The sequence below is a fragment of the Salvelinus fontinalis genome, unplaced genomic scaffold (genome assembly GCF_029448725.1).
Source record: "Salvelinus fontinalis isolate EN_2023a unplaced genomic scaffold, ASM2944872v1 scaffold_0843, whole genome shotgun sequence".
NCBI classification, from domain to species: domain Eukaryota; kingdom Metazoa; phylum Chordata; class Actinopteri; order Salmoniformes; family Salmonidae; genus Salvelinus; species Salvelinus fontinalis.
The window spans coordinates 874-18707 of NW_026601052.1; the positions used below are offsets into that span (position 1 = coordinate 874).

Here is a 17834-nt window from a genome sequence, read left to right on the forward strand (position 1 = left end):
GGGGTCAAGAAGGAAGTTGACTTACTTCAGAGAGAGGTCAGGACATCAAAACTGATGTCAATGTCTCATTTACTCTGTCAATTTAAAGCATGTCCACAGCTATTTGTATATTCAAAGATATTGCCCACGTGTTTCTTTTTAATGTGGCTTGACCCACTTGCTTTTAGCCTCCCAAATCCTATTGTAAACATAAGGGGATTTAGGTTTTAGCGATAGTGAGTGTAGCCCCCTAAAATCCCCATAAAACCCCCTCACTCAATGAATACAAATACATTCACTGAATGATCTGCTGTATAGTCTTGATTAATTACATTTCTCCACTTGAAATGAATGTCACTTGATGAAATATGTTTTGTATGTTGATCAATGTAATAGACAAGCAGAATATTTTTTGTTTGTAAATTCATGCATTCAAAAACATTAGTTATTTTCAAAGGCCAAAAGAATAGCCAATTCAAAACATGACCATAGGGACAGACAAGCCAAGGATAGGTACTGCTCTGAATATGATACTCTTTAAATTCATTTCCAACACTGTACTTACACTGAACCTTTTTGCAAGTTAATATAAGCACTTTGTCTTTGCCACAGGGGTAGATCATATAATGAATGCATTGCAGATACCATGAAACCCTATGTTTGCAAGCGAATGGAGATTTGCCTAGTAGTAAACCTATTACATATCTAAATGTTTTGATGTTTATTCGCTCTGACAAACACATTCAGTATGTCAACTGTCAGATTATCAAATTCCCCCAAAGCAGTCTAAAAGCCTGAAATGAACAGTGTTTAATGGATTATCCTCCCAAGCTTTGACTGGGATATTCATGGGATCTGAATGTGGTGTACTGTATTTACCATGCTTTCCATATATGGAATGGGGTGTCCAAATACTGTACATTGACGTGGAATACTGAATACAAATTGACTTGGGGGCTGGGTCAATTCCTCCAAAAATGACTTCACAATTGTGTTAGGTAGTTGGGTCAAAGTCATGAGATCTTGGTGCACACATACAATATTCTGTTGATTCTCAAATCTGTAGTCTGATCTAATCCTGTCAAATTGTGGAGTCCAACGTATATTTCTCCGTGTCAGAAAAACTGTTCATGGCTGTCCATCCTGTCAGGCTTGGAATGCCGTTTACATTCCAAATGTTGACATTTCGGGAGACACACATCACTTTTTGATGAATCTGAGATGGAAAAATCCCTAATCCCTTTTATTCAAAGCAAATGGAAAATGTAAACGGCATTCCAAGTAATGTGGCAGATTAGGAGATAAAGAGATTTGCTATCAGAGCCTGAAATAACAAGTAACATGAATACAGTCATTCCCAAGTCATTAACCCTGAATAGAGATCATCACCCTCCACCAAAACTGCTTCTGTATACACACTTCTTCCTGACAACGCTCTTCATTTAACTGGTGAGGTGTCAGTCTGCAGTACATTCACAAACTATGACCTATTTTGCTTTGCTGACCCAAAAATACAGAAGGCTGTTTTAAAAATCTAAGAGTTGATATAAGGATACATACATTTACATAATTTAGCAGACGCTCTTATGCAAAGAAATTTACAGTAGTGAGTGCATGGGACTCGAACCCACAACCCTGGCGTTGCAAGCACCATGCTCTACCAATTGACTCACACGGGACCTCATATAATACAATATATTAAATCTACTTGAATTATTCATGTGTTCTACAACTGCAGTAGCTACAGTAATGAACTTTCAATTGTTTTTTAAGACGTCCCATCCATCTCGTCTAGACCCAAACATTTGAAGGGTGTAAACAACACAATGGTAGTCACTTTGCGATTGGCTGGGATAAGCGTGTGCGTGTCCGGTGGGCGGAGCTGAAGGGTGTGTGAAAGAAATGACCACAAATGTCAAATTTCTGCAGTGTGCATGACGTTTGTTGTAGCTATGAAATGCTCGTGTGGCTAATGTTTGGCGAATATATTCCGATTTGATTTATGGTCCATCCGCGTTTGGCAAGGAAGCTCGCACGGCATTGACGGCTCAGTGTTGGCAATTGATCATCCTTTTCTTCTTCGAACTTGTCCGCTTTCTCTAGCTAAATTAGGTTGTTAATATATGTAGCAAACATTTCTTGCCTTTTGCCTAATAATGCAGGTATGCATTTAACTGGCTATATCGTTTTGTAGCATGCTTGAAAATGCATCTTACTGAGTAATCGACCATGTTTTGGTTTGATTGTCAGCTAGCTAACATGATACGTGTTATTTAGCTAGCCTAGCAGAAGCAGGGATTTGACTGCGTACCCTGTCCCGTCAGCTAGCTAGCTGTCTTTCTAGTGCGCTTGGCATTCCATAGTACACATTGGGAATAAATAGCACCAACATGTATGCAAGTCGCAAGAGGAAAAAGCCCCAGAGAAGGTACAGTCACGATAGATAACTGATCGCCGCTACAACAGCATAGCCAGCTAGTTAGGGGTTGTAGACAAAGTTATGTCACTACTAGTCTAGTGCATGTTTAGTATGCCACATCAGTGTACAGAATTAGGATGCCTTGTGAGTGACAGTTCAATTGTAGTACTGTTGTTATATTCATTCATTCGTGGACTCCATGAGTTGCATTCATTAACACTTTAGTAAACATACAGTATCTACCATTTAGGCTACATAACAAGACCGAGGAATATCATCATATGAGACATTGATGGCAGACATTCTCCTCCTCGTAGTGCGAAGCCACCTCCAGAAGGAGCCAAATCAAACCCTTCCAAGAGGCACCGGGAACGCCTGAATGGGGAGTTGGACAGGCTGGCCGGTCTGCTTCCTTACCCCCAGGATGTCATCTCCAAGCTGGACAAACTGACCATCCTCAGGCTTTGTGTCAGCTACCTGCGTGTCAAGAGCTTTTTCAATGGTAAGGCATGATCATAACTCACCCTATTGTCCATATTTAGGGTTGGATTATGTTAAGATATTATCGCTATGGATCTGACTACTGTCTGATTTATTTTTATTTTTTAACCTTTATTTAACTAGGCAAGTCAGTTAAGAACAAATTCTTATTTACGATGACGGCCTAGGAACAGTGGGTTAACTGCCTTTTTCAGGGGCAGAACGACATTTTTACTTTGTCAGCTCAGGGATTCGATCTAGCAACTGGCCGAACGCTCTAACCACTAGGCTACCTGCTGCCCTGATCAACTATATCAGTCACTATCTACTACTGAGGTGTCTGGGAGGCAGTGGCTAGATCTCTCGCTCTCTCTCAAGAAAGGGAGGACTTTCTTAAATAACAGGATGCCAGCAGGGTGTGTGAAATCCTGTGGAAAGTAGAATATATAGGGTAAAAGGTGCTGTTTGGGATGCAGACTAGGCTGTTTGGATACTAAGAAAGTAGGGCTGTGACGATACCAGTATTGCAATATTTTTTCCATGGCAAAAATGGAAACTCGAAGCAAACTCTTTGTTCCTTTAAGAACCTGCTGTATGTAAAGTATTGTGGCTGTAGTTTGGAAAATAAATACATGTGACTCTGGATGACAACATAATGATGTTTGTTTCCAACATTAAGGCTGTTTTCCTAAAAGTTAAATCTGCTTTATGTTTCCTTGCCATGATACTAACGAGTATTGCGATACTGGTATCGTCCCGGTCCTAGTATCCATCCTCGGCTGTTTGGACCCGCACTCGGCTGTTTGGACCCGCACTCGGCTGTTTGGACCCGCACTCGGCTGTTTGGACCCGCACTCGCTGTTAAAAACAAACTGAAATATAAAATTTACATAATTATTCAGATGTTTGTATTTTGTTGAAGCACCTTTGGCATCCATTATAGCCTCTAGTCTTGATTGGCACACCGATATTTGGGGAGTTTCACCCATTCTTCTCTGTAGATTCTCTGAAGCTCTGTCAGGTTGGATGTGTAGCGTCGCTGCACAGCTATTTTCAAGTCTTGCCAGAGATGTTCGATCGTGTTCAATTCCGGGCTCTGGCTGGGCCACTCAAGGACATTCAGAGACTTGTCTCGAAGCCACTCCTGCGTTGTCTTGGCTGTGTGCTTAGGGTTGTTGTCCTGTTGGAAGGTGAAGCTTCGCCCCAGTCTGAGGGCTCTGGAGCAGGTTTTCATCAAGGATCTCTCTATACTTTGCTCCATTCATCTTTCCCTCAATTGTGACTAGTCTCCCAGTCCCTGCTGCTGAAAAACATCCCCACAGCATGATGCTGCCACCATGCTTCACCGTAGGGATGGTGCCAGGTTTCCTCCAGACGTGACGCTTGGCATTCAGGCCAGAGATTTCAATCTTGGTTTCATCAGACCAGAGAATCTTGTTTCAAATGGTCTGAGAGTCTTTAGGTGCGGTATAAGGGGTATTTGGAAATAGCCACGGGATGGTTTTTCAAAACCGCCAATACAGCTTACACTATTTATTTGAAGTGTTTCAAAACATTGAAATATTTGAAGCAAATGTTTTTTTATGAAATACCTGCAGTCAACTTGTGCAATACCTTAGGAGATGAAGCAGATTGCGTTCTTCATTTCACCTGTCACATTATTGTACATTATGAAGCTCACCGTAGTTCCCCAGAACAGTTGAGCCGGTCACGTGTGTGTTTGTAAATAGCACAACGGGAGAACGCGGGAGCAGGTGAGTCCAGCTGTGTGTTGTAAATAGCACAACGGGAGAACGCGGGAGCAGGTGAGTCCAGCTGTGTGTTGTAAATAGCACAACGGGAGAACGCGGGAGCAGGTGAGTCCAGCTGTGTGTTGTAAATGGCACAACGGGAGAACGCGGGAGCAGGTGAGTCCAGCTGTGTGTTGTAAATGGCACAACGGGAGAACGCGGGAGCAGGTGAGTCCAGCTGTGTGTTGTAAATGGCACAACGGGAGAACGCGGGAGCAGGTGAGTCCAGCTGTGTGTTGTAAATGGCACAACGGGAGAACGCGGGAGCAGGTGAGTCCAGCTGTGTGTTGTAAATGGCACAACGGGAGAACGCGGGAGCAGGTGAGTCCAGCTGTGTGTTGTAAATGGCACAACGGGAGAACGCGGGAGCAGGTGAGTCCAGCTGTGTGTTGTAAATGGCACAACGGGAGAACGCGGGAGCAGGTGAGTCCAGCTGTGTGTTGTAAATGGCACAACGGGAGAACGCGGGAGCAGGTGAGTCCAGCTGTGTGTTGTAAATGGCACAACGGGAGAACGCGGGAGCAGGTGAGTCCAGCTGTGTGTTGTAAATGGCACAACGGGAGAACGCGGGAGCAGGTGAGTCCAGCTGTGTGTTGTAAATGGCACAACGGGAGAACGCGGGAGCAGGTGAGTCCAGCTGTGTGTTGTAAATAGCACAACGGGAGAACGCGGGAGCAGGTGAGTCCAGCTGTGTGTTGTAAATGGCACAACGGGAGAACGCGGGAGCAGGTGAGTCCAGCTGTGTGTTGTAAATGGCACAACGGGAGAACGCGGGAGCAGGTGAGTCCAGCTGTGTGTTGTAAATGGCACAACGGGAGAACGCGGGAGCAGGTGAGTCCAGCTGTGTGTTGTAAATGGCACAACGGGAGAACGCGGGAGCAGGTGAGTCCAGCTGTGTGTTGTAAATGGCACAACGGGAGAACGCGGGAGCAGGTGAGTCCAGCTGTGTGTTGTAAATGGCACAACGGGAGAACGCGGGAGCAGGTGAGTCCAGCTGTGTGTTGTAAATGGCACAACGGGAGAACGCGGGAGCAGGTGAGTCCAGCTGTGTGTTGTAAATGGCACAACGGGAGAACGCGGGAGCAGGTGAGTCCAGCTGTGTGTTGTAAATGGCACAACGGGAGAACGCGGGAGCAGGTGAGTCCAGCTGTGTGTTGTAAATGGCACAACGGGAGAACGCGGGAGCAGGTGAGTCCAGCTGTGTGTTGTAAATGGCACAACGGGAGAACGCGGGAGCAGGTGAGTCCAGCTGTGTGTTGTAAATGGCACAACGGGAGAACGCGGGAGCAGGTGAGTCCAGCTGTGTGTTGTAAATGGCACAACGGGAGAACGCGGGAGCAGGTGAGTCCAGCTGTGTGTTGTAAATGGCACAACGGGAGAACGCGGGAGCAGGTGAGTCCAGCTGTGTGTTGTAAATGGCACAACGGGAGAACGCGGGAGCAGGTGAGTCCAGCTGTGTGTTGTAAATGGGACAACGGGAGAACGCGGGAGCAGGTGAGTCCAGCTGTGTGTTGTAAATGGCACAACGGGAGAACGCGGGAGCAGGTGAGTCCAGCTGTGTGTTGTAAATGGCACAACGGGAGAACGCGGGAGCAGGTGAGTCCAGCTGTGTGTTGTAAATGGCACAACGGGAGAACGCGGGAGCAGGTGAGTCCAGCTGTGTGTTGTAAATGGCACAACGGGAGAACGCGGGAGCAGGTGAGTCCAGCTGTGTGTTGTAAATGGCACAACGGGAGAACGCGGGAGCAGGTGAGTCCAGCTGTGTGTTGTAAATGGCACAACGGGAGAACGCGGGAGCAGGTGAGTCCAGCTGTGTGTTGTAAATGGCACAACGGGAGAACGCGGGAGCAGGTGAGTCCAGCTGTGTGTTGTAAATGGCACAACGGGAGAACGCGGGAGCAGGTGAGTCCAGCTGTGTGTTGTAAATGGCACAACGGGAGAACGCGGGAGCAGGTGAGTCCAGCTGTGTGTTGTAAATGGCACAACGGGAGAACGCGGGAGCAGGTGAGTCCAGCTGTGTGTTGTAAAGGGCACAACGGGAGAACGCGGGAGCAGGTGAGTCCAGCTGTGTGTTGTAAAGGGCACAACGGGAGAACGCGGGAGCAGGTGAGTCCAGCTGTGTGTTGTAAAGGGCACAACGGGAGAACGCGGGAGCAGGTGAGTCCAGCTGTGTGTTGTAAATGGCACAACGGGAGAACGCGGGAGCAGGTGAGTCCAGCTGTGTGTTGTAAATGGCACAACGGGAGAACGCGAGTCCAGCTGTGTGTTGTAAATGGCACAACGGGAGAACGCGAGTCCAGCTGTGTGTTGTAAATGGCACAACGGGAGAACGCGGGAGCAGGTGAGTCCAGCTGTGTGTTGTAAATGGCACAACGGGAGAACGCGGGAGCAGGTGAGTCCAGCTGTGTGTTGTAAATGGCACAACGGGAGAACGCGAGTCCAGCTGTGTGTTGTAAATGGCACAACGGGAGAACGTGAGTCCAGCTGTGTGTTGTAAATGGCACAACGGGAGCAGGTGAGTCCAGCTGTGTGTTGTAAATGGCACAACGGGAGAACGCGGGAGCAGGTGAGTCCAGCTGTGTGTTGTAAATGGCACAACGGGAGAACGCGGGAGCAGGTGAATCCAGCTGTGTGTTGTAAATGGCACAACGGGAGAACGCGGGAGCAGGTGAGTCCAGCTGTGTGTTGTAAATGGCACAACGGGAGAACGCGGGAGCAGGTGAGTCCAGCTGTGTGTTGTAAATGGCACAACGGGAGAACGCGGGAGCAGGTGAGTCCAGCTGTGTGTTGTAAATGGGACAACGGGAGAACGCGGGAGCAGGTGAGTCCAGCTGTGTGTTGTAAATGGCACAACGGGAGAACGCGGGAGCAGGTGAGTCCAGCTGTGTGTTGTAAATGGCACAACGGGAGAACGCGGGAGCAGGTGAGTCCAGCTGTGTGTTGTAAATGGCACAACGGGAGAACGCGGGAGCAGGTGAGTCCAGCTGTGTGTTGTAAATGGCACAACGGGAGAACGCGGGAGCAGGTGAGTCCAGCTGTGTGTTGTAAATGGCACAACGGGAGAACGCGGGAGCAGGTGAGTCCAGCTGTGTGTTGTAAATGGGACAACGGGAGAACGCGGGAGCAGGTGAGTCCAGCTGTGTGTTGTAAATGGCACAACGGGAGAACGCGGGAGCAGGTGAGTCCAGCTGTGTGTTGTAAATGGCACAACGGGAGAACGCGGGAGCAGGTGAGTCCAGCTGTGTGTTGTAAATGGCACAACGGGAGAACGCGGGAGCAGGTGAGTCCAGCTGTGTGTTGTAAATGGCACAACGGGAGAACGCGGGAGCAGGTGAGTCCAGCTGTGTGTTGTAAATGGGACAACGGGAGAACGCGGGAGCAGGTGAGTCCAGCTGTGTGTTGTAAATGGGACAACGGGAGAACGCGGGAGCAGGTGAGTCCAGCTGTGTGTTGTAAATGGCACAACGGGAGAACGCGGGAGCAGGTGAGTCCAGCTGTGTGTTGTAAATGGCACAACGGGAGAACGCGGGAGCAGGTGAGTCCAGCTGTGTGTTGTAAATGGCACAACGGGAGAACGCGGGAGCAGGTGAGTCCAGCTGTGTGTTGTAAATGGCACAACGGGAGAACGCGGGAGCAGGTGAGTCCAGCTGTGTGTTGTAAATGGCACAACGGGAGAACGCGGGAGCAGGTGAGTCCAGCTGTGTGTTGTAAATGGCACAACGGGAGAACGCGGGAGCAGGTGAGTCCAGCTGTGTGTTGTAAATGGCACAACGGGAGAACGCGACTCCAGCTGTGTGTTGTAAATGGCACAACGGGAGAACGCGGGAGCAGGTGAGTCCAGCTGTGTGTTGTAAATGGCACAACGGGAGAACGCGGGAGCAGGTGAGTCCAGCTGTGTGTTGTAAATGGCACAACGGGAGAACGCGGGAGCAGGTGAGTCCAGCTGTGTGTTGTAAATGGCACAACGGGAGAACGCGGGAGCAGGTGAGTCCAGCTGTGTGTTGTAAATGGCACAACGGGAGAACGCGGGAGCAGGTGAGTCCAGCTGTGTGTTGTAAATGGCACAACGGGAGAACGCGACTCCAGCTGTGTGTTGTAAATGGCACAACGGGAGAACGCGGGAGCAGGTGAGTCCAGCTGTGTGTTGTAAATGGCACAACGGGAGAACGCGGGAGCAGGTGAGTCCTGCTGTGTGTTGTAAATGGCACAACGGGAGAACGCGGGAGCAGGTGAGTCCAGCTGTGTGTTGTAAATGGCACAACGGGAGAACGCGGGAGCAGGTGAGTCCAGCTGTGTGTTGTAAATGGCACAACGGGAGAACGCGGGAGCAGGTGAGTCCAGCTGTGTGTTGTAAATGGCACAACGGGAGAACGCGGGAGCAGGTGAGTCCAGCTGTGTGTTGACATGAACCTGTTTTATATTGAAAGTCAATAGAGTGATCAGGGACGTGCCACTATAGCGTTCCTTCACAGGAAATACATTAGTGCAACACATTCGGCAGAAAATAGCTTCATTTCCATCAGATGGCAGCACAAGTGCAACCAAGTACATGAGCTTTCAATGAAAAAGAAAGTTATTTTTTGCAAAAACTATGCATAGCCATCAATTTCTACTCTTTATCATATAAAGAATGTAGCCAGCTAAATTTCCTAATGTTCTGTTTTAAAGTTAATCTTGCATTTTAATGGTGAAAAATGGCTGGCTACACTGAGAAAAGCTCAGTAGCTCCACATCAGTCAGAGGGCTGTCTGCTGATAGAATGATGGAGAACAGTAGCTACACATCAGTCAGAGCGCTGTCTGCTGATAGAATGATGGAGAACAGTAGCTCCACATCAGTCAGAGCGCTGTCTGCTGATAGAATGATGGAGAACAGTAGCTCCACATCAGTCAGTGCTGTCTGCTGATAGAATGATGGAGAACAGTAGCTCCACATCAGTCAGTGCTGTCTGCTGGTAGAATGATGGAGAACAGTAGCTCCACATCAGTCAGAGCGCTGTCTGCTGATAGAATGATGGAGAACAGTAGCTCCACATCAGTCAGTGCTGTCTGCTGATAGAATGATGGAGAACAGTAGCTCCACATCAGTCAGTGCTGTCTGCTGGTAGAATGATGGAGAACAGTAGCTCCACATCAGTCAGAGCGCTGTCTGCTGATAGAATGATGGAGAACAGTAGCTACACGTCAGTCAGAGCGCTGATAGAATGATGGAGAACAGTAGTTACACATCAGTCAGTGCTGTCTGCTGATAGAATGATGGAGAACAGTAGTTACACATCAGTCAGTGCTGTCTGCTGATAGAATGATGGAGAACAGTAGCTACACATCAGTCAGAGTGCTGTCTGCTGATAGAATGATGGAGAACAGTAGCTCCACGTCAGTCAGAGCGCTGTCTGCTGATAGAATGATGGAGAACAGTAGCTCCACATCAGTCAGAGCGCTGTCTGCTGATAGAATGATGGAGAACAGTAGTTACACATCAGTCAGTGCTGTCTGCTGATAGAATGATGGAGAACAGTAGCTCCACGTCAGTCAGAGCCCTGTCTGCTGATAGAATGATGGAGAACAGTAGCTCCACATCAGTCAGAGCGCTGTCTGCTGATAGAATGATGGAGAACAGTAGCTCCACATCAGTCAGAGCGCTGTCTGCTGATAGAATGATGGAGAACAGTAGCTCCACATCAGTCAGTGCTGTCTGCTGATAGAATGATGGAGAACAGTAGCTCCACATCAGTCAGTGCTGTCTGCTGGTAGAATGATGGAGAACAGTAGCTCCACATCAGTCAGAGCGCTGTCTGCTGGTAGAATGATGGAGAACAATAGCTCCACATCAGTCAGAGCGCTGTCTGCTGATAGAATGATGGAGAACAGTAGCTACACGTCAGTCAGAGCGCTGATAGAATGATGGAGAACAGTAGCTCCACATCAGTCAGAGCGCTGTCAGCTGATAGAATGATGGAGAACAGTAGCTCCACATCAGTCAGAGCGCTGTCTGCTGATAGAATGATGGAGAACAGTAGCTCCACATCAGTCAGAGTGCTGTCAGCTGATAGAATGATGGAGAACAGTAGCTCCACATCAGTCAGAGCGCTGTCTGCTGATAGAATGATGGAGAACAGTAGCTCCACATCAGTCAGAGCGCTGTCTGCTGATAGAATGATGGAGAACAGTAGCTCCACATCAGTCAGAGCGCTGTCTGCTGATAGAATGATGGAGAACAGTAGCTCCACATCAGTCAGAGTGCTGTCTGCTGGTAGAATGATGGAGAACAGTAGCTCCACGTCAGTCAGAGCGCTGTCTGCTGATAGAATGATGGAGAACAGTAGCTCCACATCAGTCAGAGCGCTGTCTGCTGATAGAATGATGGAGAACAGTAGCTACACGTCAGTCAGAGCGCTGATAGAATGATGGAGAACAGTAGCTCCACGTCAGTCAGAGCGCTGTCTGCTGATAGAATGATGGAGAACAGTAGCTCCACATCAGAGCGCTGTCTGCTGATAGAATGATGGAGAACAGTAGCTCCACGTCAGTCAGAGCGCTGTCTGCTGATAGAATGATGGAGAACAGTAGCTCCACATCAGTCAGAGGGCTGTCTGCTGATAGAATGATGGAGAACAGTAGCTCCACATCAGTCAGAGCACTGTCTTCTGATAGAATGATGGAGAACAGTAGCTCCACATCAGTCAGAGCGCTGTCTGCTGATAGAATGATGGAGAACAGTAGCTCCACATCAGTCAGTGCGCTGTCTGCTGATAGAATGATGGAGAACAGTAGCTACACATCAGTCAGTGCTGTCTGCTGATAGAATGATGGAGAACAGTAGCTACACATCAGTCAGTGCTGTCTGCTGATAGAATGATGGAGAACAGTAGCTCCACATCAGTCAGAGCACTGTCTGCTGATAGAATGATGGAGAACAGTAGCTCCACATCAGTCAGAGCGCTGTCTGCTGATAGAATGATGGAGAACAGTAGCTCCACGTCAGTCAGAGCGCTGTCTGCTGATAGAATGATGGAGAACAGTAGCTCCACATCAGTCAGAGGGCTGTCTGCTGATAGAATGATGGAGAACAGTAGCTCCACATCAGTCAGAGCACTGTCTGCTGATAGAATGATGGAGAACAGTAGCTCCACATCAGTCAGAGCGCTGTCTGCTGATAGAATGATGGAGAACAGTAGCTCCACATCAGTCAGTGCGCTGTCTGCTGATAGAATGATGGAGAACAGTAGCTACACATCAGTCAGTGCTGTCTGCTGATAGAATGATGGAGAACAGTAGCTACACATCAGTCAGTGCTGTCTGCTGATAGAATGATGGAGAACAGTAGCTCCACATTAGTCAGTGCTGTCTGCTGATAGAATGATGGAAAACAGTAGCTCCACATCAGAGCACTGTCTGCTGATAGAATGATGGAGAACAGTAGCTCCACATCAGAGCACTGTCTGCTGATAGAATGATGGAGAACAGTAGCTCCACATCAGTCAGAGTGCTGTCTGCTGATAGAATGATGGAGAACAGTAGCTCCACATCAGTCAGAGCGCTGTCTGCTGATAGAATGATGGAGAACAGTAGCTACACATCAGTCAGTGCTGTCTGCTGATAGAATGATGGAGAACAGAAGCTCCACGTCAGTCAGAGCGCTGTCTGCTGATAGAATGATGGAGAACAGTAGCTCCACATCAGTCAGAGCGCTGTCTGCTGGTAGAATGATGGAGAACAGTAGCTCCACATCAGTCAGAGCGCTGTCTGCTGATAGAATGATGGAGAACAGTAGCTCCACGTCAGTCAGAGCGCTGTCTGCTGATAGAATGATGGAGAACAGCTCCACATCAGTCAGAGCGCTGTCTGCTTATAGAATGATGGAGAACAGTACCTCCACATCAGTCAGAGTGCTGTCTGCTGGTAGAATGATGGAGAACATTTGCTCCACGTCAGTCAGAGCGCTGTCTGCTGACAGAATGATGGAGAACAGTAGCTCCACGTCAGTCAGAGCGCTGTCTGCTGATAGAATGATGGAGAACAGTAGCTCCACATCAGAGCACTGTCTGCTGATAGAATGATGGAGAACAGTAGCTCCACATCAGTCAGAGGGCTGTCTGCTGATAGAATGATGGAGAACAGTAGCTCCACATCAGTCAGTGCTGTCTGCTGATAGAATGATGGAGAACAGTAGCTCCACATCAGTCAGAGCGCTGTCTGCTGATAGAATGATGGAGAACAGTAGCTCCACATCAGTCAGAGCGCTGTCTGCTGATAGAATGATGGAGAACAATAGCTCCACATCAGTCAGAGCGCTGTCTGCTGATAGAATGATGGAGAACAGTAGCTACACGTCAGTCAGAGCGCTGATAGAATGATGGAGAACAGTAGTTACACATCAGTCAGTGCTGTCTGCTGATAGAATGATGGAGAACAGTAGTTACACATCAGTCAGTGCTGTCTGCTGATAGAATGATGGAGAACAGTAGCTACACATCAGTCAGAGTGCTGTCTGCTGATAGAATGATGGAGAACAGTAGCTCCACGTCAGTCAGAGCGCTGTCTGCTGATAGAATGATGGAGAACAGTAGCTCCACATCAGTCAGAGCGCTGTCTGCTGATAGAATGATGGAGAACAGTAGTTACACATCAGTCAGTGCTGTCTGCTGATAGAATGATGGAGAACAGTAGCTACACATCAGTCAGAGCGCTGTCTGCTGATAGAATGATGGAGAACAGTAGCTCCACGTCAGTCAGAGCCCTGTCTGCTGATAGAATGATGGAGAACAGTAGCTCCACATCAGTCAGAGCGCTGTCTGCTGATAGAATGATGGAGAACAGTAGCTCCACATCAGTCAGAGCGCTGTCTGCTGATAGAATGATGGAGAACAGTAGCTCCACATCAGTCAGTGCTGTCTGCTGATAGAATGATGGAGAACAGTAGCTCCACATCAGTCAGTGCTGTCTGCTGGTAGAATGATGGAGAACAGTAGCTCCACATCAGTCAGAGCGCTGTCTGCTGGTAGAATGATGGAGAACAATAGCTCCACATCAGTCAGAGCGCTGTCTGCTGATAGAATGATGGAGAACAGTAGCTACACGTCAGTCAGAGCGCTGATAGAATGATGGAGAACAGTAGCTCCACATCAGTCAGAGCGCTGTCAGCTGATAGAATGATGGAGAACAGTAGCTCCACATCAGTCAGAGCGCTGTCTGCTGATAGAATGATGGAGAACAGTAGCTCCACATCAGTCAGAGTGCTGTCAGCTGATAGAATGATGGAGAACAGTAGCTCCACATCAGTCAGAGCGCTGTCTGCTGATAGAATGATGGAGAACAGTAGCTCCACATCAGTCAGAGCGCTGTCTGCTGATAGAATGATGGAGAACAGTAGCTCCACATCAGTCAGAGCGCTGTCTGCTGATAGAATGATGGAGAACAGTAGCTCCACATCAGTCAGAGTGCTTTCTGCTGGTAGAATGATGGAGAACAGTAGCTCCACGTCAGTCAGAGCGCTGTCTGCTGATAGAATGATGGAGAACAGTAGCTCCACATCAGTCAGAGCGCTGTCTGCTGATAGAATGATGGAGAACAGTAGCTACACGTCAGTCAGAGCGCTGATAGAATGATGGAGAACAGTAGCTCCACGTCAGTCAGAGCGCTGTCTGCTGATAGAATGATGGAGAACAGTAGCTCCACATCAGAGCACTGTCTGCTGATAGAATGATGGAGAACAGTAGCTCCACATCAGTCAGAGGGCTGTCTGCTGATAGAATGATGGAGAACAGTAGCTCCACATCAGTCAGAGCACTGTCTGCTGATAGAATGATGGAGAACAGTAGCTCCACATCAGTCAGAGCGCTGTCTGCTGATAGAATGATGGAGAACAGTAGCTCCACATCAGTCAGTGCGCTGTCTGCTGATAGAATGATGGAGAACAGTAGCTACACATCAGTCAGTGCTGTCTGCTGATAGAATGATGGAGAACAGTAGCTACACATCAGTCAGTGCTGTCTGCTGATAGAATGATGGAGAACAGTAGCTCCACATTAGTCAGTGCTGTCTGCTGATAGAATGATGGAGAACAGTAGCTCCACATCAGAGCACTGTCTGCTGATAGAATGATGGAGAACAGTAGCTCCACATCAGAGCACTGTCTGCTGATAGAATGATGGAGAACAGTAGCTCCACATCAGTCAGAGTGCTGTCTGCTGATAGAATGATGGAGAACAGTAGCTCCACATCAGTCAGAGCGCTGTCTGCTGATAGAATGATGGAGAACAGTAGCTACACATCAGTCAGTGCTGTCTGCTGATAGAATGATGGAGAACAGAAGCTCCACGTCAGTCAGAGCGCTGTCTGCTGATAGAATGATGGAGAACAGTAGCTCCACATCAGTCAGAGCGCTGTCTGCTGGTAGAATGATGGAGAACAGTAGCTCCACATCAGTCAGAGCGCTGTCTGCTGATAGAATGATGGAGAACAGTAGCTCCACGTCAGTCAGAGCGCTGTCTGCTGATAGAATGATGGAGAACAGCTCCACATCAGTCAGAGCGCTGTCTGCTTATAGAATGATGGAGAACAGTACCTCCACATCAGTCAGAGTGCTGTCTGCTGGTAGAATGATGGAGAACATTTGCTCCACGTCAGTCAGAGCGCTGTCTGCTGACAGAATGATGGAGAACAGTAGCTCCACGTCAGTCAGAGCGCTGTCTGCTGATAGAATGATGGAGAACAGTAGCTCCACATCAGAGCACTGTCTGCTGATAGAATGATGGAGAACAGTAGCTCCACATCAGTCAGAGGGCTGTCTGCTGATAGAATGATGGAGAACAGTAGCTCCACATCAGTCAGTGCTGTCTGCTGATAGAATGATGGAGAACAGTAGCTCCACATCAGTCAGAGCGCTGTCTGCTGATAGAATGATGGAGAACAGTAGCTCCACATCAGTCAGAGCGCTGTCTGCTGATAGAATGATGGAGAACAATAGCTCCACATCAGTCAGAGCGCTGTCTGCTGATAGAATGATGGAGAACAGTAGCTACACGTCAGTCAGAGCGCTGATAGAATGATGGAGAACAGTAGCTCCACGTCAGTCAGAGCGCTGTCTGCTGATAGAATGATGGAGAACAGTAGCTCCACATCAGTCAGAGCGCTGTCTGCTGATAGAATGATGGAGAACAGTAGCTACACGTCAGTCAGAGCGCTGTCTGCTGATAGAATGATGGAGAACAGTAGCTCCACATCAGTCAGAGCGCTGTCTGCTGATAGAATGATGGAGAACAGTAGCTCCACATCAGTCAGAGCGCTGTCTGCTGATAGAATGATGGAGAACAGTAGCTCCACATCAGTCAGTGCTGTCTGCTGATAGAATGATGGAGAACAGTAGCTCCACATCAGTCAGAGCGCTGTCTGCTGATAGAATGATGGAGAACAGTAGCACCACATCAGTCAGAGCGCTGTCTGCTGATAGAATGATGGAGAACAGTAGCTCCACATCAGAGCACTGTCTGCTGATAGAATGATGGAGAACAGTAGCTCCACATCAGTCAGAGCGCTGTCAGCTGATAGAATGATGGAGAACAGTAGCTCCACATCAGAGCGCTGTCTGCTGATAGAATGATGGCGAGCAGTAGATCCACATCAGTGAGAGCGCTGTCTGCTGATAGAATGATGGACAACAGTAGCTACACATCAGTCAGAGCACTGTCTGCTGATAGAATGATGAACAGTAGCTCCACATCAGTCAGTGCTGTCTGCTGATAGAATGATGGAGAAAAGTAGCTACACATCAGTCAGTGCGCTGTCTGCTGATAGAATGATGGAGAACAGTAGTTACACATCAGTCAGTGCTGTCTGCTGATAGAATGATGGAGAACAGTAGCTACACATCAGTCAGAGTGCTGTCTGCTGATAGAATGATGGAGAACAGTAGTTACACATCAGTCAGTGCTGTCTGCTGATAGAATGATGGAGAACAGTAGCTACACATCAGTCAGAGTGCTGTCTGCTGATAGAATGATGGAGAACAGTAGCTCCACGTCAGTCAGAGCGCTGTCTGCTGATAGAATGATGGAGAACAGTAGCTCCACATCAGTCAGAGCGCTGTCTGCTGATAGAATGATGGAGAACAGTAGTTACACATCAGTCAGTGCTGTCTGCTGATAGAATGATGGAGAACAGTAGCTACACATCAGTCAGAGCGCTGTCTGCTGATAGAATGATGGAGAACAGTAGCTCCACGTCAGTCAGAGCGCTGTCTGCTGATAGAATGATGGAGAACAGTAGCTCCACGTCAGTCAGTGCTGTCTGCTGATAGAATGATGGAGAAAAGTAGCTACACGTCAGTCAGTGCGCTGTCTGCTGATAGAATGATGGAGAACAGTAGCTACACATCAGTCAGAGCGCTGTCTGCTGATAGAATGATGGAGAACAGTAGCTCCACGTCAGTCAGAGCGCTGTCTGCTGATAGAATGATGGAGAACAGTAGCTCCACGTCAGTCAGAGCGCTGTCTGCTGATAGAATGATGGAGAACAGTAGCTCCACATCAGTCAGAGTGCTGTCAGCTGATAGAATGATGGAGAACAGTAGCTCCACATCAGTCAGAGCGCTGTCTGCTGATAGAATGATGGAGAACAGTAGCTCCACATCAGTCAGAGCGCTGTCTGCTGATAGAATGATGGAGAACAGTAGCTCCACATCAGTCAGAGTGCTGTCAGCTGATAGAATGATGGAGAACAGTAGCTACACATCAGTCAGAGTGCTGTCTGCTGATAGAATGATGGAGAACAGTAGCTCCACGTCAGTCAGAGCGCTGTCTGCTGATAGAATGATGGAGAACAGTAGCTCCACATCAGTCAGAGCGCTGTCTGCTGATAGAATGATGGAGAACAGTAGTTACACATCAGTCAGTGCTGTCTGCTGATAGAATGATGGAGAACAGTAGCTACACATCAGTCAGAGCGCTGTCTGCTGATAGAATGATGGAGAACAGTAGCTCCACGTCAGTCAGAGCGCTGTCTGCTGATAGAATGATGGAGAACAGTAGCTCCACGTCAGTCAGTGCTGTCTGCTGATAGAATGATGGAGAAAAGTAGCTACACGTCAGTCAGTGCGCTGTCTGCTGATAGAATGATGGAGAACAGTAGCTACACATCAGTCAGAGCGCTGTCTGCTGATAGAATGAT

General features: G+C 48.3%; 1 protein-coding gene across 1 annotated transcript in view; it reads left to right on the top strand.

Moving 5' to 3' along the window:
* Window positions 1–1851: 1851 nt before the first annotated feature.
* LOC129847437 (aryl hydrocarbon receptor-like) overlaps window positions 1852–17834 on the top strand; it is a gene marked incomplete at its 3' end in the record, with an annotated part of 81261 nt that continues 65278 nt past the window's right edge. Inside the window, 2 exon segments of the mRNA XM_055915229.1 lie at window positions 1852–2407; window positions 2716–2900. Of these exon segments, the coding sequence (XP_055771204.1) occupies window positions 2370–2407; window positions 2716–2900 (223 nt within the window).